At 42.4% G+C, this 20,662-nt stretch overlaps 1 protein-coding gene across 7 annotated transcripts in view; it reads left to right on the top strand.

Annotated features, from left to right (window-relative positions):
* Nucleotides 1-16,904, top strand: part of LOC117369164 (zinc finger protein 569-like) — a 64,801-nt gene extending 47,897 nt beyond the window's left edge. For 3 of the 7 annotated variants that reach the window (XM_033963266.1, XM_033963267.1, XM_033963265.1), the window contains 2 exons: nt 26-4,277; nt 14,327-16,904. In XM_033963266.1, the coding sequence (XP_033819157.1) occupies nt 26-4,277; nt 14,327-14,351 (4,277 nt within the window). In that variant the 3' untranslated portion in view covers nt 14,352-16,904. Of the gene's footprint in view, nt 1-25; nt 4,351-14,326 lie in introns of all 7 variants that reach the window. The other 4 variants (XR_004541091.1, XR_004541090.1, XM_033963269.1 and 1 more) reach the window with 4 other exon arrangements.
* Nucleotides 16,905-20,662: the final 3,758 nt, after the last annotated feature.

Here is a 20,662-nt window from a genome sequence, read left to right as displayed (position 1 = left end):
ACTTGATTTTGTTTTTCCATTTTAGAAAAGCATCTGGGACAAATACCAGAAGATGTGATAGTCCTAGACAGCTCTGATGAAGAAGAGCCCACAAAGAACACCAAGCCTTCCCCTACAGTTCAGCACATCAAGGACTCCTCCAGTATCATGAGGCATCTTGGAGAGCAGTGTGAAGGGGTTGTAGCTGATGTTGGACAGAGAATCCGTAGTCAGCGAGAGATGCAACGATCTGAGAAGCAAACTATTGGCAAATTGAGAAACCCTTTGTCGGTTCTGCGGCAAAGCACCCGGGTCTTCAGTCCTGCAGCACTGAATGTGTCTGGCCAGGGGAAACCACAGCAGTGTCCAAGGAGAATCGGGGGGGATATCAACAAAGTTGGAATCACTACAAGATCAGCCTGGAAGGTGCAGAGTCAAAACAGCATGGACTTGAATAGTAATAAAGGCAAAACGCTGGCCAGCAGAGACAGAAGAGTTGCTATTCATTCTGCTCTCTATCGTAGTTCCTGGCCTTACTTTCCTGTTCATGGATCATCTACCCCTGTGGTACAGGTGAAAGCTGGAAGTTCACAGAATGGGCAAGGACTGAAGAACATGGCTGAGACTCGGTGCAAGTCCATGGAAGGGACTTGGGGCGTCCTACAGTGCCCATTCTGCACCAATGTCTATCATGATTTGGATGAACTTTTGCACCACCAAAGGTCCCATGCCCAGGAAGAATCTTTTGAATGCATTGATCATGAGGTGGCTTTGGCTGAGTGCCAAGAAGAGAAAGAAGGGGAGAGGCTGTACCATTGCATTGTATGTGAAAAGAACTTTGACAGTCAGTCCTCTCTTGTGGCTCATCTGCGGATCCACACTGGGGAGAAGCCTTTCTCATGCCATGTATGTGGAAAGATGTTCAATCAGCATGCCAGCCTCACAATACATGCAAGAACCCACACAGGAGAGATGCCCTACAAGTGCACCAAGTGTGATAAAAGCTTCCGTCAAAAATCCAACCTCACCCATCACTGGAAAAGCCACATTGAACAGGATATCATGACTTATATTGAATGGATAGAAGGATATCCAGCAGACACAGCCCAGCAGAATTGTGAAGACACCAAAGCCACAATATTACCTCAAGACCATGTAAATGGACCTTCAGAATTGAATTTGGGAGCTGAGGTTCATTTTATGGAGAATAGTATATGTAGGACTAGCTCCACTCAGCAGTTTGATCACACACTGCTTGATGAAATGAGAGATCAGTCACTGCCAGTGAAATTGGAATCCATGCCAGTGAAATTGGAATCCATGCCAGAGAGCCCTCCAGATACTGCCATGTCCCAGCACCAAGAAGCACTTTCAACTAAAAGACCATACAAGTGCAATGAATGTTTCAAGAGGTTCACACATGAATCCAATCTCATCGTACATCAGCGTATTCATAGAGGGGACAAAGCCTATCGGTGCCATGATTGTGGAAAGGAGTTCAGTCGGCGCACCAGCCTCATGGTGCACATCCGCACTCACACAGGCGAGATGCCCTACCAATGTACCAAATGTGGGAAACGTTTCCGGCAGCAATCCAATCTTATCTATCACATGAAAAGTCATTCATCGCAGGCTGTGTTGAGTTCCAAGGATCAAATTAAAATCTCAAGCCAGCAAATGAATGTTAAGATTCCTCAGCCAGCTACTAGGGGTCATGTGAACATCAGACCATTTGAGAAGCAAGCCCGTATTCCTACCAATTTACCTTTGGCAATAAAGAGTGAATTGCACAATGAGTACAGAAGGAGCCCTGGGCAGTCAACGGACCAGATGGAGCGTCAACAGACTTGTGCAAGAGGCAACAACATAAATGCTACTTTGCTTCAGGAAACTACTCCAATGGGTAGGAGCCTCTTTAAATGCAATATATGCTATAGAAGTTTCACTTATGAGTCCAGCTTGATCGTGCATCAGCAGATACATATTAATGAGAACAAATACCAGTATTATGAAAATGGGAAGCAGTTTAGCCAGCACACCAGCTTGATGGGGCACATTCGGGGACACACAGGTGAGACGCCCTACCAGTATGGTCGTTATGGAAGGTACTTCCAGCAGCAGTCCAACCTTACCCATCACATGAGAAGTCACGTGGAGCAGTACCCACCAGACTACAAAAGGTACAGGGAAGGTAATGGTCATCAAGGAACTCTAAAGAATGATCAGCGAAGTGTCAAAATGGAGCCACATGATGGCTCCTTAGATGTAGGTTCTAAAATGACTTATTTATCAGGGAGGCCCCACAAGGGTGGCAAATATGACAGCCTCTGTCAACAACTGGATTGGGTGATTCCCCAGTGGCCATACAAGAGGAACAGACCCCAAAGAAGTACAAGGTCAAAAGTAACTGCACCATCTGACATCCTGATGCTTCAAACGTCTTTAGCAGTGAAAAAGCCCTTCCGCTGCAAAAAGTGCCCCAAAAAATTCAACCTCAAGTCAAACCTGGTTGTGCGCCAGCGCATTCATAGTGGGGAGATGCCCTACCAGTGCTTTCATTGCAACCAAAATTTCCGGCAGCAGTCCAGTCTCATCCATCACTTAAAGAGTCACAGGCCTCCAGGCACAGCAAGCAGCAAAAAGGACACCAAAGTCCTTGATCAGCAGTTGCGTAATAATGTTTGTGAACAGTCTTCTGGTGGCTTTCTAAGTGTAAGTAACTCTGAAGTCAAGCCCCAGAACCCTGTGGACGGGAGTGAAAAAACAATGCTCCAAGGAGAGAATAGCAAGAATGGGAAGGGCCTTGGCCCACAGTTACACTTGATGGTATATCAGAAAAACCCTGCAAGAGGCAGACCTAGGAAGGATATCAAGTCTGAAGAGGATCTCGGTTCTAATTCACCATTGGCAGCACCAGGGACAAGATTGTTCAAATGCAACCAGTGCTTTAAGAGGTTCAGCCATGAGTCCAACCTACTGGTTCATCAGCGAGTCCACACTGGAGAGAAGACATACAGATGCCATGAATGTGAAAAGCAGTTCAGCCAGCGCACTAGCCTAATGGTGCACCTGAGGACCCATACAGGAGAGATGCCCTATGTGTGTAGCCAGTGTGGACGGAGTTTCAGACAGCAGTCCAACCTTATCTACCACATGAAGAGCCATGCTACCCAGGGTGCATGGAACTACATAGTGAACACAGAAAATATCAGCCTTAAGACAGAATCAGATGTCACAAGCCTGGCAGATGCAGAGAAATCCAAAACAAAGCAAGAGAGATCTTCAGCTCAGAGTTGCAAGATAAAGAAAGAGCCAAAAGAGAAGGAAGATTGTGACTCTAGTCAGCAGCCTAAATCTAAACGCCACAAACAAGCAGGCGCAAGAGGAATACCCACCCTCAAACGTGAAAGTGTTAAGGAAAAGAGCAAAGAGTTGGTTCCTTCAGGAAAGAGGCCTTTCAAATGTGATCAGTGCTTCAAGAGATTCAGCCACCAGTCTAACCTACTGGTCCACCAGCGGGTTCACACTGGTAACCAAGCCTATGAGTGCCAACAGTGTGATAAGCAGTTCAGCCAGCGTACCAGCTTGATGGTGCATCTGAGGACCCACACAGGTGAGATGCCCTATGAGTGCAGCCAGTGCTTAAAGACCTTTAGACAGAAATCTAACCTTATTTACCACATGAAGAGCCACTCCACTCAAGGCAATGCAAGCCGCATGAAGGCTGTCAAGGGTACTCGTCGGCGTACAAATAAACGAAAAACCAGTAAGGGAGTACCTGATAAGAATCTTGATAGAAATATTTCCAGTAGGGAAAATAGCAGGTGTGATAAAGGTTTCAACCAGCTGCAGTACACTCAAGAAAACAAAGGGCCATGGAAATATATGAAGGTAAAGACCAACCTTTCCAGTCATCCAGACCACCAGTCACACCAGAGACCTCCTCATGGCAAAAGGACCTATGGATGTAGTGAGTGCTCTAAGAGGTTCATGCGCAAGTCTCACCTCACTGTTCATCAGCGAGTCCACTCAAAGAAGCCCTATGAATGTCTAAATTGTGGGAAGGGTTTCCCCCAACAAGCTCTGCTAGATACCCATGTGCGAACTCAGCATAAAGAGGCAGGTCCTTACTTGTGCCATGAGTGTGGGGAAGTCTTTGAGCAGCTCCCTCAACTGCAGGAACATCAGAAGGGGCATTCCTCCAGTGGGTCATTCCCAAGTTCTGAGGAGGCTTCACAGCTGTCATCCACTGACATCACTACAGATACTGATCTGCTTACAGGACACCAGAGTAATCGGTATCTGCAGCATGAGAAATAGACTAGTTTGTTATCCCTTCCACCATCACAAGACACAGTTCAGAAATCTATGGTAAATACACTGGCCAAGCAGATAGTCCATGCTGAGCCAGAGGGATATTCACAATTAGCCACCTTCATTCCAACACTGTTACTGGTATTTAAAGCTGGTCATTTACACTGAAGTGGTGGCCCAGCTCTTTGAAGCCTTGTGGGCCATTTTGAACTACATGGGTGGGGAGAAGGGACAGGGCAAGAAGCCCCATAGATAGGGATGAATTTCTGGCAAGATGTAGCAGAAAAGTGTTTGGGTTTTATTCTTTTTTTTTTTTAACCAAAAGCATGGGACTGGTCTTCAACACAGGATGGTTACAGAGTAATGAAGTAACCACAGTTCGGCCAAGTTTCATTTGTGCAGTGCTGTTTGCCGAGTGCTTTCTAAGACTGTTTAAAGCAGGGGTGTGGCTATGAACTAGTTTGATGCCACAAAAGTACAAATAGTGCTTCTGATGTGAAAAGACTCGGTGGCACAATACATGGGTGGGGATGGAAGGTACAGTGACCACACAATAAGAGAGAGATATCTTATAAGTTATCTAATAAGTTTATTGAATACTTTTACCTGTGCAGTAAAACAGTATTGAGAAAATCCAAAAGAACATTAGGATGTGCATAGGAAGGGGTTTAACAAAATTTTAGATAGGTAATGCCTTATCAGGAATGTAGCTTTCAGTTGTGGAGGCTACATTCCAAGAGGGTTTGTGTACAGAGTTCAGGAAATTCAGAGGTTAGCAGAGAGTAGAAATATTTAGATGCTTCTAGGGTAAAATAAATGCACAAGATGTAAGAATCTTTCAAAGAAAAGGAAAGTTCCAGAGCAAGGGATCATATGAGGCTGGAGGAGGGCTAACTCATGAAAAACAAGGAAATCCATGCATTCATTTTCATTTCTGTGGAGAAATGAAACAGCCTTTTAGCAGAGGTGATGAGGGCTAAAACAATATTGAAGAGAGCACAGGTCAGTCATAGAAGACCTTCAGTGCTGGGAGTTGGCAGATAAATACCCCCTGGCCCTTCTAGAGTCTGTTTCTGTGATCCTACTAGTTGCTATGCCAGAGTAACAGGCCAAGGAAGCTATGTATATACCTCAGTTTGTGCCTAATGAGAGTCCTTATTAATCAAGACAAGTGAGGAGGTTAGATCCTTTCTGCCCAATATTCAGTTCTGTTTAGCAAGCCAGGAATGGCTCCTCGCCAACTAAATAGTGCTAAGCTGACTAACTGCTAATATTCAGTGGGAGATAGCCAGCTATCTCCCGCTGAATATCTCTGTCGGGGGCCAACCCAGTCACTGGCTATTTCTCACAAAATAGCTGGTCAACACCAGTATTCATTGACCAGTCAAAGTTGAGCAGCCAGAATGACCCACCCAAATAGTAGGTCTATCTTTGGCTGCTATGACTTAGCTGGTCAGCCAGTGAATATCGACTTGGCTGGCTACATCAAATGCAGCTAAAAATAGACTGGAAATCCAATGACAGTCATTGGATATGGCCTTGACATTGAATTTCTGGGTTTGCTTTCAACCACAGGAAGTAGCTGGGCTGTCTCCCGCAGTTTGAAAATCAGCCCCTTTGTGTTCTCTTTATGGGTGGAAAATCCAAGAAAAGCTCCTTTTAAATGAGAGATCTGTATATTCTGCTATAAACATGTCTTAAACTTATTCAACACAGCAGCTATTTAGACAAGAGCTAAATACAGCAGAATGACTTATTCAACAGTAGCCTTACCCTTATCATGAAGCACTCAATGGCCATATTTGATTTGGGTGGCAGACAGCCTTGTACAAGTAATGTGTAAAGCTATGACCTAGGAATTTTAATTTTTTACTATGTATTTCTTATTTTTTACTAGAATAACTGAAGTGTAAGTAGAAAAGTTGTATTTATTTTATATAGATTATTGAAAGACCTTTTTAAGGGTCTGAAATGTGTTACTAGGGTATAAGGCTTTTAAAAATTTCAGATTTGGTTTTTCTATTTTTTTTTTAAATGTTCTTGGAGATGGGAATGTTTCAGCCCAAAGCAGAGATGGCCACAAAATATATCTTGTTCAGCTCATTTTTTTCCTCTTTTGAAACTAGAATATAGCAAAGACCCCCATGACTGAATACTAAACATTTTAAACAACTATGACCCCCTCACATTATGCAATTGAATGCAGATTTAAAACCAATAAAAATTCAAAGTAAAATAATATTTTCAACAATTGGGAGATCTAGCAAAACAGTTACTGTTGAGCTATGGCCAAGCCTACTTCTCCTGTCAGATATTGTATTATCTGTATATTATCACCAGAGCCTGCGGACCTTGGAGACCAGTGAATTGAACTGAGATCTCCTGCACTGTAGTACAAAGCTCTACCACTGAGCATCCGAGCTGGTCAGGAATACTCTGTTCTTAGCATTTTGTTATGGGGCACTCTTTTGCTCTTTTAAACAACTTTTTAATTGGAAAAACAACCAGAACTTGTGCTCTTTTATTTATTTTTTTAAACATTTCTAGTGCAAAGAGTACACAGTAAGCTTGACAAGTGGGTTTCTTCCCTTCACCTGCAAGGTTTGCAGAAGGCATCATCTACAGCAGGGGTGTCCAATGTCGGTCCTCGAGGGCCGCAATCCAGTCGGGTTTTCAGGATTTCCCCAATGAATATGCATTGAAAGCAGTGCATGCACATAGATCTCATGTATATTCATTGGGGAAAACCTGAAAACCCGACTGGATTGCGGCCCTCGAGGACCGACATTGGACACCCCTGATCTACAGTTTTCAATTCCACCTTCTTGTATCACTGGGCAGTACCTCAGTTTTTCCTTCTGGAATCGAGAAGAGAAGGTGTCTTTTCATCTGCACTGCATCTGATTTATTATTTTGGGGGTTTTATCAGACTTTGAGGCTTCTTGGTGTTACAGAGGTTCCCAGGATTTCTGGGACAGCTCTGCCTGAGAGAAAATACAGTCTTTGGATCATAGTGCTGAAGAGGGGGGGAGCAACCCTTTCACAGGGTACCTATCTAGTCATCCTGCACTAATTCTTAGATAGCTTAGGGCCTTTTCCCCTGGGAGCTCGGCTTACCCCTGATTTTTCAGCTGCTTGAGTGCAGGCTGAGTGGCTCCATATTAGTCCAAAGGACTGTAGTGGGTGCTGGCTGCACCCCCCCCCACCAAAGATGTGTGAGGAGCTAGTGGGGTCAAGGGTTTCAGGCTGTTAGAGCCTGTCTTGAAGGCAGTCTGAAGAGACAAGACGCTGAAGAATTCTAGAGGCTTGTCTGAGGCAGAAATCTTCTCCATTGTCCAGCTGCAGTGTGAGTTGATGCAGGCACAACACTAAGCAGTTCTGTGAGTACAGTCTCTGTGGGAGACTTCAGGGTGGTTCACGAACTGGACTTTTGAGTGTCTCTGGGGCTTTCTATAGGGTCTCCCTCCTCCAAAAGTCCCTTAATTTTTGGAAGTTTGATATAGCTCTCCCAGGTCATTTTCTGGCCAAAATTCTGCCACAGTGGCCATCTTGGATTTCCCAATTTTATTTGAAAAGCCTCCTATCTATATCAGAACACCTCATTTTTGATGACAATTTATATGGGCTCCCCAGGCCTTTCTAAGCTTGTATCATGCCGTTTTTGGATTGAATAGCTGGCTGAGGAGCATCCCCGTGCCACAAGGCATGTGAGGGCCGCAATCCAGTGGGGTTTTCAGGATTTCCCCAATGAATAAGCATGAGATATATTTGCATGCACTGCTTTCATTGTATGCTAATAGATCTTATGCATATTCATTGGGGAAATCCTGAAAACCCGACTGGATTGCGGCCCTCGAGGACCAACATTTGACACCCCTGCTCTAGGGTCTTAGAGTCGCAGGGAGCTTATTTTTGGAGGCCCATATCCTCCCTAAAGCCCTCAAATGGCAACTCTGTGACAGCAAAATTGTAATACAGAGATGCCTCTGAACCCATGAGGGCACAAAAAATGTTCCCCTGCAGAGATTTGACTCTGATTTTGTAAGTTTGATGTTGAAGCTTATGTGAAGTGTAAACCTTCTGGAGTGTCCCTGGCGGTGGTGCAGGGGGGTTACCTTTGTAGAGCGCAGTTCTCCAGCGGAAAGCTTTACCACAAGAACTGGAGGTCTAGTCAGAAAAGGACTGGGATGACTAGGGATCAGAATCAGTTGCTTTACTCCCTCCTTATAGTAGATTCAGGGTGTCAGGTGGGTGATAACAGCTAAGAGTTTGTGGCAAAGCTAGACCAGGGAGAGGACCAGATAGTATGAAGATTTTTCAGACCAGCAGATTAGATCGAAGTCATTACAGTATCTTTGCGGGAATTAAATTTCACTTATGAGCTGTTCTAAGACCCAGTCCACATTTTTTCCTTCACATCCAGAGGTAACCATGATGCTGATGGAGAACTGGGAGGCACTAGAGGGCCCTCTGAGGGTTGCCAAGGCTATGACAAAATTGTACCTGGTGGCTCCTGATTTCCAGCAGCTTTTTACCCTACCTAAGGTGAATTTGTTAGTAGCACAGGTAACTAAGCGTACTTTGGTCTCTAGTGAGGGAGGAATTATACTAAAGGATGCATAGGATTGCAAGGTGGACTTGGTGGTCCTCAAAAGACACTTTGAGGCTTTAGCTCTGGGTCTGAAAGTGGCAGCTGTGGCTTCCTTCATGGTGCACGCCTGCCATAAGATGCAGCACCGGACTCCGTCTGCGGAGGAAAGCACACACAGGTATTACTGTTGGGGGTGGATTATGTAGCAGAAGCCCTATATGATGTTTTAGGGTCATGAGCAAGGTGTCTGCTTATTCTATCTCTGCCTGAAAAATGCTCTGAATCAGACAATGAGTGGGAAATTCTGTAGCTTTTTTTAAAGGACAAATGCTTCTTGCCAAGGGGTTGAACAATCTTATGACCAGGAAAGCAGATTGTCATCCTCTGTCATTGCCAGACAGTAGACCACATGCCCCAGGGGGGGTCAAATCGTGGTTCCTTTCGTGGCTACAGGTGGTTTTGCCATGCAGCAACAAGCTCATCAAAGATCTAGACAGAGGTTTGGGGGATCCAGACGACCTCAGGCATCCACCCCTCGCTTAGCAACTAGTACCAAGAAGTTCCAATAACGCCAGGCCAGAGTTTGAGCTTCCCCAAAAAGGAGGAAGGCTCTTGGAGTACAAGGAGGCCTGGGCAAAGATCTGTGCAGATAAATGGGTGCTGGATATCATTCAACAGGGCTACAAGCTTAAATTTGTTTGCCATCTGTGGGAATTTTTTGTAGATTCTCCAGCAGGAAGACCGAAGAAAGCAGTCAAAGTCATAGTACTAGAGATCCAAGCCATGGAGTCAGTTCTGGGTACAGAATCAGGTTTGGGCAGATATTCGATATACTTTGACCAAAGTAACATGGTAGATGACGGTAGATATGGACCCGAATGGTCCATCCAGTCTGCCCAACCTGATTCAATTTAAATTTTTTCTCCTTAGCTATTTCTTGGCAAGAATCCAAAGCTCTACCCAGTACTGTGCTTGGGTTCCAACTGCCAGAGTCTCCATCAAATCTCAAACCAGTCCATCTACATCCTCCCAGTCATTGAAGCCCTCCCCAGCCCATCCTCAACCAAAAGGCCATATACAAACACCTACCATGCAAGTCTGCCCAGTACTGGCCTTACTTCAATATTTACTATTATTTTCTGATTCTAGATCCTCTGTGTTCATCCCACACTTTTTTGAACTCTTGTCACCGTTTTCCTCTCCACCACCTCTCTCGGGAGCACATTCCAGGCATCCACCACCCTCTCTGTAAAGAAGAATTTCCTTACATTGCTCTTGAGTCTCCACCCCTCAGCCTCAAATTATGCCCTCTGGTTTTACCATTACATTAATACCTTTCAAGTACTTGAATGTCTGAATCATATCTCCCCTGTCCCTCCTTTCCTCTAGGTTATACATATTCAGGGCTTCCAGTTTCTCCTCATACGTTTTCTGGCGCAAACCTATCATTTTCATTGCCTTCCTCTGAACCGCTTCAAATCTTCTTACGTCCTTCGCCAGATACGGTCTCCAAAACTGAACACAATACTCCAAGTGGGGCCTCACCAATGACCTGTACAGGAGCATCAACACCTTCTACTGACTAGGCCTCTCTTTACACAGCTCAGCATCCTTCCGGCAGCAGCCACCGCCTTGTTACACTGTTTTTTCGCCTTTAGATCTTTGGACACTATCACCCCAAGGTCCCACTCTCCATCCGTGCTTATCAGCCTCTTACCTCCCAACATATATGGTTCCTTCCAATTATTAATCCCCAAATACATTACTCTGCGTTTCTTTGCATTGAATTTTAGTTGCCAGACATACCATTCCTATAACTTTTGCAGATCCTTTTTCATATTTTCCACTCTCTCTTCGGTGTCTACTCTGTTACAAATCGTGGTATCATCCGCAAAAAGGCAAACTTTCCCTTCTAACCCTTCAGCAATGTCACTCCCAAACATATTGAGCAGGTTTGACCAAGAAAGACTAAAACGATCAGAGACCCATCCTGGATCTGAAGTGTGTCATTGCGGCACTAAAGGTGTCCAAATTCCAAATGGAGACCGTGCATTCAGTCTTAGTCTCAGTGGCACCAGGGGAGAATTCCTAGCCTCAATGGATTTGACAGAGGTTTACTTATCTCATTTTTCTGGAACACAGAAGATTTCTCAGGCTCCATACTGAAAAGGCATTTCCAATATTTGTCACTCCCGTTTGGGTTGGCAATGGTGCCTCACACCTTTACAAAGGTGATGGTGGTAGCTGCAGCACACCCGTGTAAAGCAGGGATTCAGGTTCATCCATACTTGGACGATTGGCTGATCAGAGCCCATCCAAAGCCGAAGGTTGCCAGACAGTGGCACAAGCTATACAGCTCCTACAGGATCTGTGATGGAATTATCAAATTCCAGAAGAGTCATCTGGACCCGGTCCAATCCCTGGAGTATCTGAGGATTCTCTTCAGCATGGCAGAAGGCCGTGTTTTCTTTCCAGAAACGCACAAACTGAAGCTAAGATGCCAGATTTTGGAAATCCTGGCAATGCTGGCTCCTAAGGCTTGGCAATTGCTGGGGTCCATGGTAGTGACCATAGACATGGTACCTTGAGAAAAAGATCACTTACATCCTCGAGAGTGTGCTATTATTTCGCTGGTCTCCACAAATGCATATGCTCCAGAGGTAGTTGCCCAGGATGGTTGAAGTGCACCAAAGTCTGCGCTGGTGGCTCCGGGTGGAGACGCTGTCCAAGATTCAGTTCAGTGCCACTGGTTACCCTCTCAGAGGAACTGGTCCATCAATAGATTGGAACTGAGAGCCATTCGTCTAGCATTGAAGGCCTTTGAAAGTATATGGAAGGCAAAGTGGTCAGGGTTTTCTCAGACAGTGTCATGGCAGTGGCATATGTTGACAGACAACGAGGAACCAGGAATGCTTAGTTAAAATTGGAGTCTTAATTGTTTCGTTGGGCGAAAGCCCACCTAGAAGCCATATTAGTGGTACATGTAGCGGGAATGGACAGTATTCAAGCCAACTTTTTCTGTTACCAGACCCTGGATCTAGGGGAGTGGTCGCTGTCCTAGAATGCTTTCAACAAAATTGTGAAGCACCGGGGAAGGCCAGCAATTGACCTGATGGCATCAGCAGACAATAGGAAAGTACCTTGGAACTTCAGCCAGCAATTTGAGTCAGGAAGCGCCGGCGTAGATGTCCTAGTCCAGTCTTGGCCAACAGAAGAGCTATTGTACGTGTTTCCTCTGTGGCCAATAGAAACTTAGAAAATGACGGCAGAAAAGGGCTATAGCCCACCAAGTCTGCCCATTCCAAATACCCGCTCCCCTGAGTTTTCGAAGAACAGCCACCCATCTTGGAGTTGGTGATTCTAGTGGTGCCAGATTAGCTGAGTCGTCCATGGTATGTGGATTTAGTAGGGCTGTGACAAGACAGATGCCTCAGGCTGCCCTTATTGCCAACACTTCTGTTACAGGGCCCAATTGCGCTGGAGCATCCGGAATGCTTTGGTCTTACAGCTGGGCTCTTGAGTGCACAACCTTAGAACAGAAAAATACTCTGAAGTAGTCTTATCTACCCATCTACAATCCAAGAAGCAAGCAACTGGTGTGATGATTAGAAGGTAGAGCTGAACACCGCTTTCTATATCCGTAATCCTGTAGTTCCTTCAGGACTGTCTTGAAAAGGGCCTAGCGGTTGACTCTATCAAGGTACATGTAGCCAGCTCCCCGTGCTTTAGATTCCTGAAGGGAGTATATCATCCCATGTGACAACCATTCCCTATGTGGAATTTTATTGTTTTGCAGGCCCTTTATAAGGCTCCATATGAACCCTAAAGAATGCATCACTGATGGATCTTACAATCAAGACAGTTTTCCTGATGACTATCGCCTCAGTGAGAAAGGGTTTCAAAGCTCCAGGTTCTATCATGCAGGGAGTCCTTTCGCAGATTTATGGAGGCGGGCGTGTCTCTACACACTGAGCCTTCCCACCCAAAGTGGTCTTGGTCTTCCATGTAAATCACAAAGTATTGGCGTTACTGGACGTGAGTAAAGCCTTTCTCTTATCTCGAGGTGATAAGCAAATTTCATATTTCTGACCATCTTTTTCTGTTAACCAACTTTAGCAAATCGGGATAGCCTGTCTCTAAGGCAGAAATGGGCAACTCTGGTCCTCAAGGGCTGGGATTTCAGGATTTCCCCAATGAATATGCATTGAAAGCAGTGCATGCAAATAGATCTCATGCATATTCATTGGGGAAATCCTGAAAACACAATTGAATTCCGGCCCTTGAGGACCGGAGTTGCCCATATCTGCTCTAAGGCATCCATCTTCAGATGGATTTGCATGCTATACTGTCTGTGTACATTGGCTGTGGTAAACAGGTGCCAATTTCTTTGAAAGTGCATTCCATCAGAGGTGTGATGATGAAATTTGTAGATCAGCTACACGGTCCACTTTCCATACTTTTATAAAAGTTTTACAGAGTGGATGTGGCAGCACAAATGGACACCGCTTTTGGGTCCTTGGTACTTGCAGCAGGCTCGTCTGCCCCACCTTAGACTCAGGGGACTACTTTGGTACATCCCACTTGTCAAGCCTACTGTACTCTGTGCAATAGAAGGAAAGATTAGGTTCTTACCTCTAATCTTTCCAGTATAAGGGTACAGTAGGCTTGACGGCCCATCCTCTGATGTTAAGTTAGCCTGCTTTCTTCCTCAGACACATATGGGTATCCCTAGATGCTTGTTTGTGAATGACCAAGAGAGAATAAAGATATTTAATGTACTTCTGTTAAACAAGTAAGAAGAGTTATCCATTAGCAGTATAGCAAAACTTTTAGGAGAAGCTATAGGAGCTGCAGAAATGTTAGTGCTGTTTGCACTCGGGTACTATAGGTGGTGTGCTTATGCTGTGTATCCTTTGGTTTAATTGTATTGTTGCAGAGCAGAAAAGAATTGTCGGGGAGTTCCCCGTACCCTCTTTGTTCTATCTGTTAGGGGTTATCAATTGCTTTGGTATGAACTGAGGCTCTACCCAGTGATAAAAGGAGGTGGAGTTGAAAAATGTAGATGATGCCTTCTGCAAACCTTGTAGGTGAAGGGAAGAAACCCACTATCAAGCCTACTGTACCCTTCTACTAGAAAGAAAATTATTGAGGTAAGAACCTAATCTTCCCTTCTGCTCAGTAATTGCTCTGCAGACAATTTTGTTGTCCTTTTTTCCAGGACAGAGTGATTCGGATCCTATTCCCCCCTCCAACTACACACATTGATTTATAATTTTGGATTTGGGAAAAGAAGGTATTAAGTATCTGCATGCAGTGGGTGTAAAAGTAGGACTATATTGAAAACCTGGAATTGGTTGGTAACCATTCTGACTCTTTGTTTCATAATCCAGTCCTGGATTTCCTACTGCCATCTACTAGCTTATAGTTTTTTGTTTTTCTCAGAGAAGCTGGAACCACAAGTCCATAGATGCCCTGGAGCTAAAATCAGGACCAGTCAAGCCTGTTCCCGATGATCTGGGTCACGTGCCAACCTCTTCACTAATCTGAGGGCGCATGGTGTCAGTGATGATTTTGCTTCTCGTTTCCTACCTCTGAACATTCCTCACAGTCCAGACAAGAACAAAAATAAGGATATGGGATAATAAAAATGCTTACAGATGTGGGGATGACAAATATCCCAGGACAGACATATCACTTAATCCAACAAATGATATGGTTAAAAATATTTAGAACTGATGTAACATTAAAGTTCTAAAGGCATGTGTAATTATATTAACAAGCTTTTCACTAGGCCTTGAATCTGACATTTTTTAAAGGGTGACCATAACCTAGGATTCAAGATTTAAAGGGGAATATCCACTGTAATCTGTTTGTTTTAACTTTTTCTTTTTTTTTAATAAATTTCTGGACAGCATTTAAAATAGATACCTTAAGGCTTCAGTATCTGACCTTCCTCTAATTTTCCTGTTTTGTTTTGACTCCCGAAGCATGCTTTCTGATGTTTCTGGCAGAGCTCCTCCTGTCTGTTAGTGCATTGCTAGATATTGGCTGTATTTGATGAGGGTAGTGTGTTGGGGTAGAGAGAAGAAGGCATTGCTAACCAGAGGAATACTTTGTAGCATCACATTATTTTTTCAGCTCCATGGACATTTTCCTTTCATTACAGGCAGCTGCAGTCATCCCCTTCTAAGATTTCAACCTTTTCTATAAGCAGTTACTATACCAGAATAATTATTGTCCACAGCATATTCTGCTGATCCATGTGTTGGATATTTTTATATAGCTCTACTCCAGCTACTTTTAGGTTGTTGTAATCATCTACAGTGCATAATGGGAGTCTGGCTCCATTTCACTGTATTTTTCCTTTTTTTAATTCAATAAAATATTAGACAATAAACAAAAATCCATGAAACAAGGGTTAAAAGTTTTTTGGGGTGAGATGGAAGAGTTTGGAAGCCATTTATGCTGTGTGGTTTGTGATATCTTTCAAAGGGAATTTCTGTCTGTATAGTTTATGGCCTAAGTGCTGAACCAGTGATGACATCACAACTTTCCTGTTCTTTTCACGTAGAGTTGTAGTCACAATGATTGTAGATATGCTGATGGAATAAAATTTTTAAAAAAGGCACATGGGGTAATTTTATAAAATTATTTTTATGCATAAGTGGCCTCATCAAATTCCGGCCATTGTTAAAGTACACATGTTGACATGATGTGCATACTTTGCCAGTAGGTGTGTCCAGGGAGTGGAATTTGGGCAGAACATGGGTGAAATTCACCAGTACATGAATTGATTATAAAATATGCTGAATTACACAAATTTAAATGTTCCTGCCTGCAATGCAGATACAATTTCTGCTTCTTAAACACTTGTATGTTATAAATACATGTAGGTGCTTATGTGTCTTTATAAAATAGTGCTTAACTAAATGTTTGTTTGCCTTCTTAAATTAGAGCCCCTTCTAAATGTTTGTTTGCCTTCTTAAACTAGATCCTCCTTATAAAATTACCATTAGTGCGTAGGGTGGCCAATGGTCAATTGGTGATGGAAGTAGTAGTGTAAGGGACAGGTTTAGGTAGGAAGGATAACGCATTCGGTTATGTTACATGTCTCCATTAAAACTGTGTTTTATCTACCTTTAAGGAAAGTGCATAGAACCTAGTCTGGCCTGGTATGGCTTCTGGAATTGGTAACTGTGATGTCTTCATGGAAAGAGTGTACAGTTGAGGCTTTGGAGATAGGGGACTCCGTGCCCTTCAAAGATCAGATGAATCCCTTTTATATCCTGAACCTACCAGGAGCTAAGGCTTACAAGAAAGCATTTCAATAGATAAAAAGGGAAGAAGATAGCATATGAAATATTTATCCCTGGCAGAAGATGAACTCCATGTTTCCATCAAAATCATACAGTATGCCACACAGTAGACAATGGAATTTGAAGGCAGTTAGGCTAAATCCCAATGTGGCCATGTTTTGTCCTCAGGCTATAAAATCAGAAATTTAGGTACAATTATCGACCAAAATACTCTCTTGACAGTTGTGATAAGTCCAGTCAAGGTTTCCACTAAGGACTTACTGGACTTTACAAAACTACAGAGTGTTGGATTCAAATTCCATCTTCTGTGTACCAGACTGTCTTGGTAGTCTGGAGTGTTTGTATTGTCTACCCTGTGTTTTGTTGTTCATCTAAATCTTACTCCATAGCAGTATGTGATATATTTTTTTTTTTTCTTTTCTAAAGATATTTATATTTTTCCCCATTTACCCCTGAACATTGCTAAGGGAAGGAAACCAGATACACCCACTGAGTTTTGCAATAATGTGTCTTCCCCACTTCTGCCTTCTCGTTCTTCCTTGCAGTGCCACCCATCCCCTTGCCAAGGATGATGTAGAAGAATTGTGTTGTGTGTTCATATTTTTTTCTATTGGTGTTGCTGTTCTTTGTAAGTAATCATTAATTAATGAGCATTTACTCTTATAGTGTTACCAAAAATTTATTAAAGACCTTTATCCACCTGTTATGTTTCTAGTGAAAATGGAATGTATTGGCAGAGTTGCGCTGAGGGGGATGCTGCAGGATTGAGGTGCAGTGGCATAGCTGTGAAGGAAAGATTCTCTGTACCAGAAAAGCTGGTCATATGCGTGTGTGTGTGTGTGTATGTGAGTGAGCGAGTATTACTGGCCCAGATTCTAACCATGGGAAGCATTAAGACCAGCTTTGCATTGATCCCAAGGCCCAACATTTGAAATTGGGGCCACAAAAATAAAACCTGAAAGGGCCATGAAGCAAGAAGGAAAGGAAAATTTATAGAAACAGGTATTTATGAGCAGGAAAAGCCTATGGAAAAAATAGAAAATATGTGAGCCTGCATTAAAAAACTGGCTAAAGTCACAAATTTCATAAACTGGAAAATTGCCTGAGAATGAAGTTTGAGGTCAGTTTATCAAAAATGAGTTATTCATATAGGTTTGTTCTATTTTATACTGTATAAACTTTAATTTTGCTGAGTTTCAAGACCATAGTTTAATGGAAAATAATGAAAATGTCTCTCATTTTTATGAGAAATAGCTCAAAAAATGTAACTCTTAAGGACAATTTTGTTGTCAATAATGTCCAATATAGTGCTCAATAAATATTTGGCTAACATTTTTATGCCCATTTTGATGTAGACACAGAGCAGGATTAACCAATAGGCCAAGTAGGCACGTGCCTAGGGCCCGAAATGGTCAGGGGGGCCCGATGAAGGAGGGTATCAACATTGTTTTTTTCCAAACGGTGATGGGCCCCTCCAGCATCGATTGGCAACGCAGGCCCTCCCCCGATTGGCAATGCGGCCCCCCCCCCCCCCCCCATCGACAGAAAGTAAGACAAGCAAGCAATTCGGGTAAGAAAGGCAACGGGAACTGTAATTGTGCAAGTAGTGCTGCTTGCCCAAAGCTTCCCTCTGACGCAGCTTCCTGTTTCCACCTGAGCGCATAGTGGAATGGGGCGGGGCAGGGGGCCCAGTGTACTTGTGTACCTAGGGGCTCTCGACGAATTAATCCTGCCCTGTGTAGACATCTTTAATGTGAAAATTCTCAAAATGTACCGTGATACCCAAATCTTTGCAAGGGCTTAGGGCTCCTTTTACTAAGCTGTGCTAGCGGTTTTAGTGCACGCGCTACACGCTAACACCTCCATAGAGCTTACATTAGGATTTTCCGTGTAGTGCGGGGGTTAGCGTGTTCTAATCTTTAGCGCACACTAAAAACCCTAGCTCCTTAGTAAAAGGAGCCCTTAATTTTTTAACCATACAAGATAGAAGGATGCAGTTTTCACCTATTGCTTCCAAATCTAGGGTCCCTTTTACAAAGCCATAGTAGTAATGCTACTGCGGTAAATGCACCAAAACTCATAGGAATTGAAGGGACTTCAGTTCATTTACCATGGCAGCATTGCTACCACACCTTTGTAAAAGGGGCCCTTAACCTGCAGGCTTTATAGCAGCTTATCAGACATTTTTACATCTGGAGACTTAAGGAGGGTCTTATTCAGGGTCACATATGCATAAAAAGGGAATAAATGATATGGTGAACAGAGAAAAAGAGCAGTAGACTCTTCATTTACATTTATTGATTAAAATTTGCTAAAATTGCCTTTTTTTTTAACAGAAGAAATCAAGGTAATGTATGCAGAATTAAAAATTAAAGAAAAAAGAATTCCAAAACTGATAGGAAAGTAAACAACTACATTAAGAAACATTCATACTTTAGCAATGAACTGTTGCTGGTTCCTTGCCCCAAGATTGAGCTCAAACAACCTCAAGATTAGCTTTGAAGAAATGTTTTTTTTTCAAAATAGAGTTAAAATTCTTACATTAGGATTCTAAATGGGTTTCAGACTTATTCCATAAAAAAGTACAAGAAGACTTTCAGCTTGGATAAATGTTGTTAAAGCAGCCTTTCTTTGAGAAAATTGAGCAAAACTGAAAACTCTCTGATGACTGATATAAAGGAGCTTGAACTGGAAGGTATATATAATTTGATTTAATGCCTGATATACCACTCAAACCAAAGTGCTAGAGTGGTTTACTAAAAACATCGCATGATACAATAAAATTATTAGAGTATTAAAAACTATCACAATTATTAAATTCCTCCATAATAAACCCTTTCATTATGATATTCAATATCAACCGCCCATTATCAGTAAAATCTCCATATATCAACATGGCATTCAGTTTATAACTTTGTAACAATCCAATTTAATTTACATCACAAAACTCAGTAAAAAGCCAAGTTTTCAATAATTTCTGAAAACTCAAATAACTTTGCATACATTGTATTTTAATTGACAATCTAATTCCACAAACTAGAACCTGCATAACAAAATGTCTTTTTTTCATTCCTTAAATCAATTTCATTTTATCCAGAGATGGTAGTTGAAATAAATGTTTCTGTGAAGAGCGCGAAGAATGTGATGGTGCATATAGTGTCAACTTATCTGACAAATACTTTGGAACCTTCCCATTCAATGTTTTAAATACCAGACATAAAACTTTGAAAGTAATTCATTCTTCAATGGGCAGCCAATATAAATCAACCAATATAAATTTTACGTGCTCTGATTTTTATTTTTATTTTTTCAGCAGTATATTTCACCAACTACAATCTAGCTAAACAGATTTTACTCATCCCATTATACAAAAAATTGCAATAGTCCAATCAACCAGTTATCAACGCTTGTACTATCTTCACCAGGTTTGCTTTAGTCAAAAAAGATCTCAGTTGTTTGATGAAACACAACTGAAGAAAGCAGCCCTTGAACACCATATCTATTTGGAATTTAAACTCAAATACAATCGCAATAGCCAAGGTCTTAATTTCTTTCTACCAATTGCAAATCTAATCCACTGATTGTAGGCACTAACCACAATGATTTATTCTTTTTGTGATACCCACATGGCTACTGATTTTTTTTCAAATTCAAAACTACTTCATGGCTACTAAACCAATCATATAATTTTTCCAATTTCTCATTGATATCTTGTCTGTTACAAAAATCAACAGCTGGATATCATCCGCAAATAGATGCAATTTAATGTTCCAACTCGCCAACAATGTGGCCAGAGGAGCTAAATACAAATGAAATAAAAACGGCAATAGAAATGAACCTTGTGGAACGCCTCTTATTAATTCCCTTTCATTTGACATATCTTCATTCCATTTAATTCCTGTATTTCAGGAGTCTTATTGCACCCATAGTACATCATAAATGCCTAGGAGTAGAGGAAGGATCCATAATCCTGCAAAAATCATTAATGGCCCCTTTTACTAAGCTGTGCACAACAAATTCTCTGATGCCCATTCAAGTCCTATGAGCGAAGGAGCATTTACTTTGCTGGCCCGTCCTGTCGGGCTTTGTAAAAGGTGGAAAGAGAAGTCAGCAAAGAATATTATTAGGGCTGCAGGAAGATTTAAAACTTATAATCACAATTGTGTTGTGTGTTAGCGATTAATTAGAACTTACGAATTGCCATACTGAAACAGACCGAAGAGTCGTCAAGCCCAGTATCCTGTTTCGAACAGTGGCCAACCCAGGTCCCAAGTACCTAGCTAGATCCCAAGTAATAAAACAGACAGTGAATTTCCCCAAGCTATCTCAATAATGGCCTATGGACTTCTCTTTTAGAAAATTATCCAATTAATATTTAATATGTAAGATATTTTTAAAGAAAATACAACACACAAAAAATTCCTGAAATCAAGCATAAACCACCTGTTTAGCTGTAGTTTCT

The sequence above is a fragment of the Geotrypetes seraphini genome, chromosome 11, assembly GCF_902459505.1.
Source record: "Geotrypetes seraphini chromosome 11, aGeoSer1.1, whole genome shotgun sequence".
Lineage (NCBI taxonomy): Eukaryota > Metazoa > Chordata > Amphibia > Gymnophiona > Dermophiidae > Geotrypetes > Geotrypetes seraphini.
This window is presented reverse-complemented; position numbering and strand designations above follow the sequence as displayed.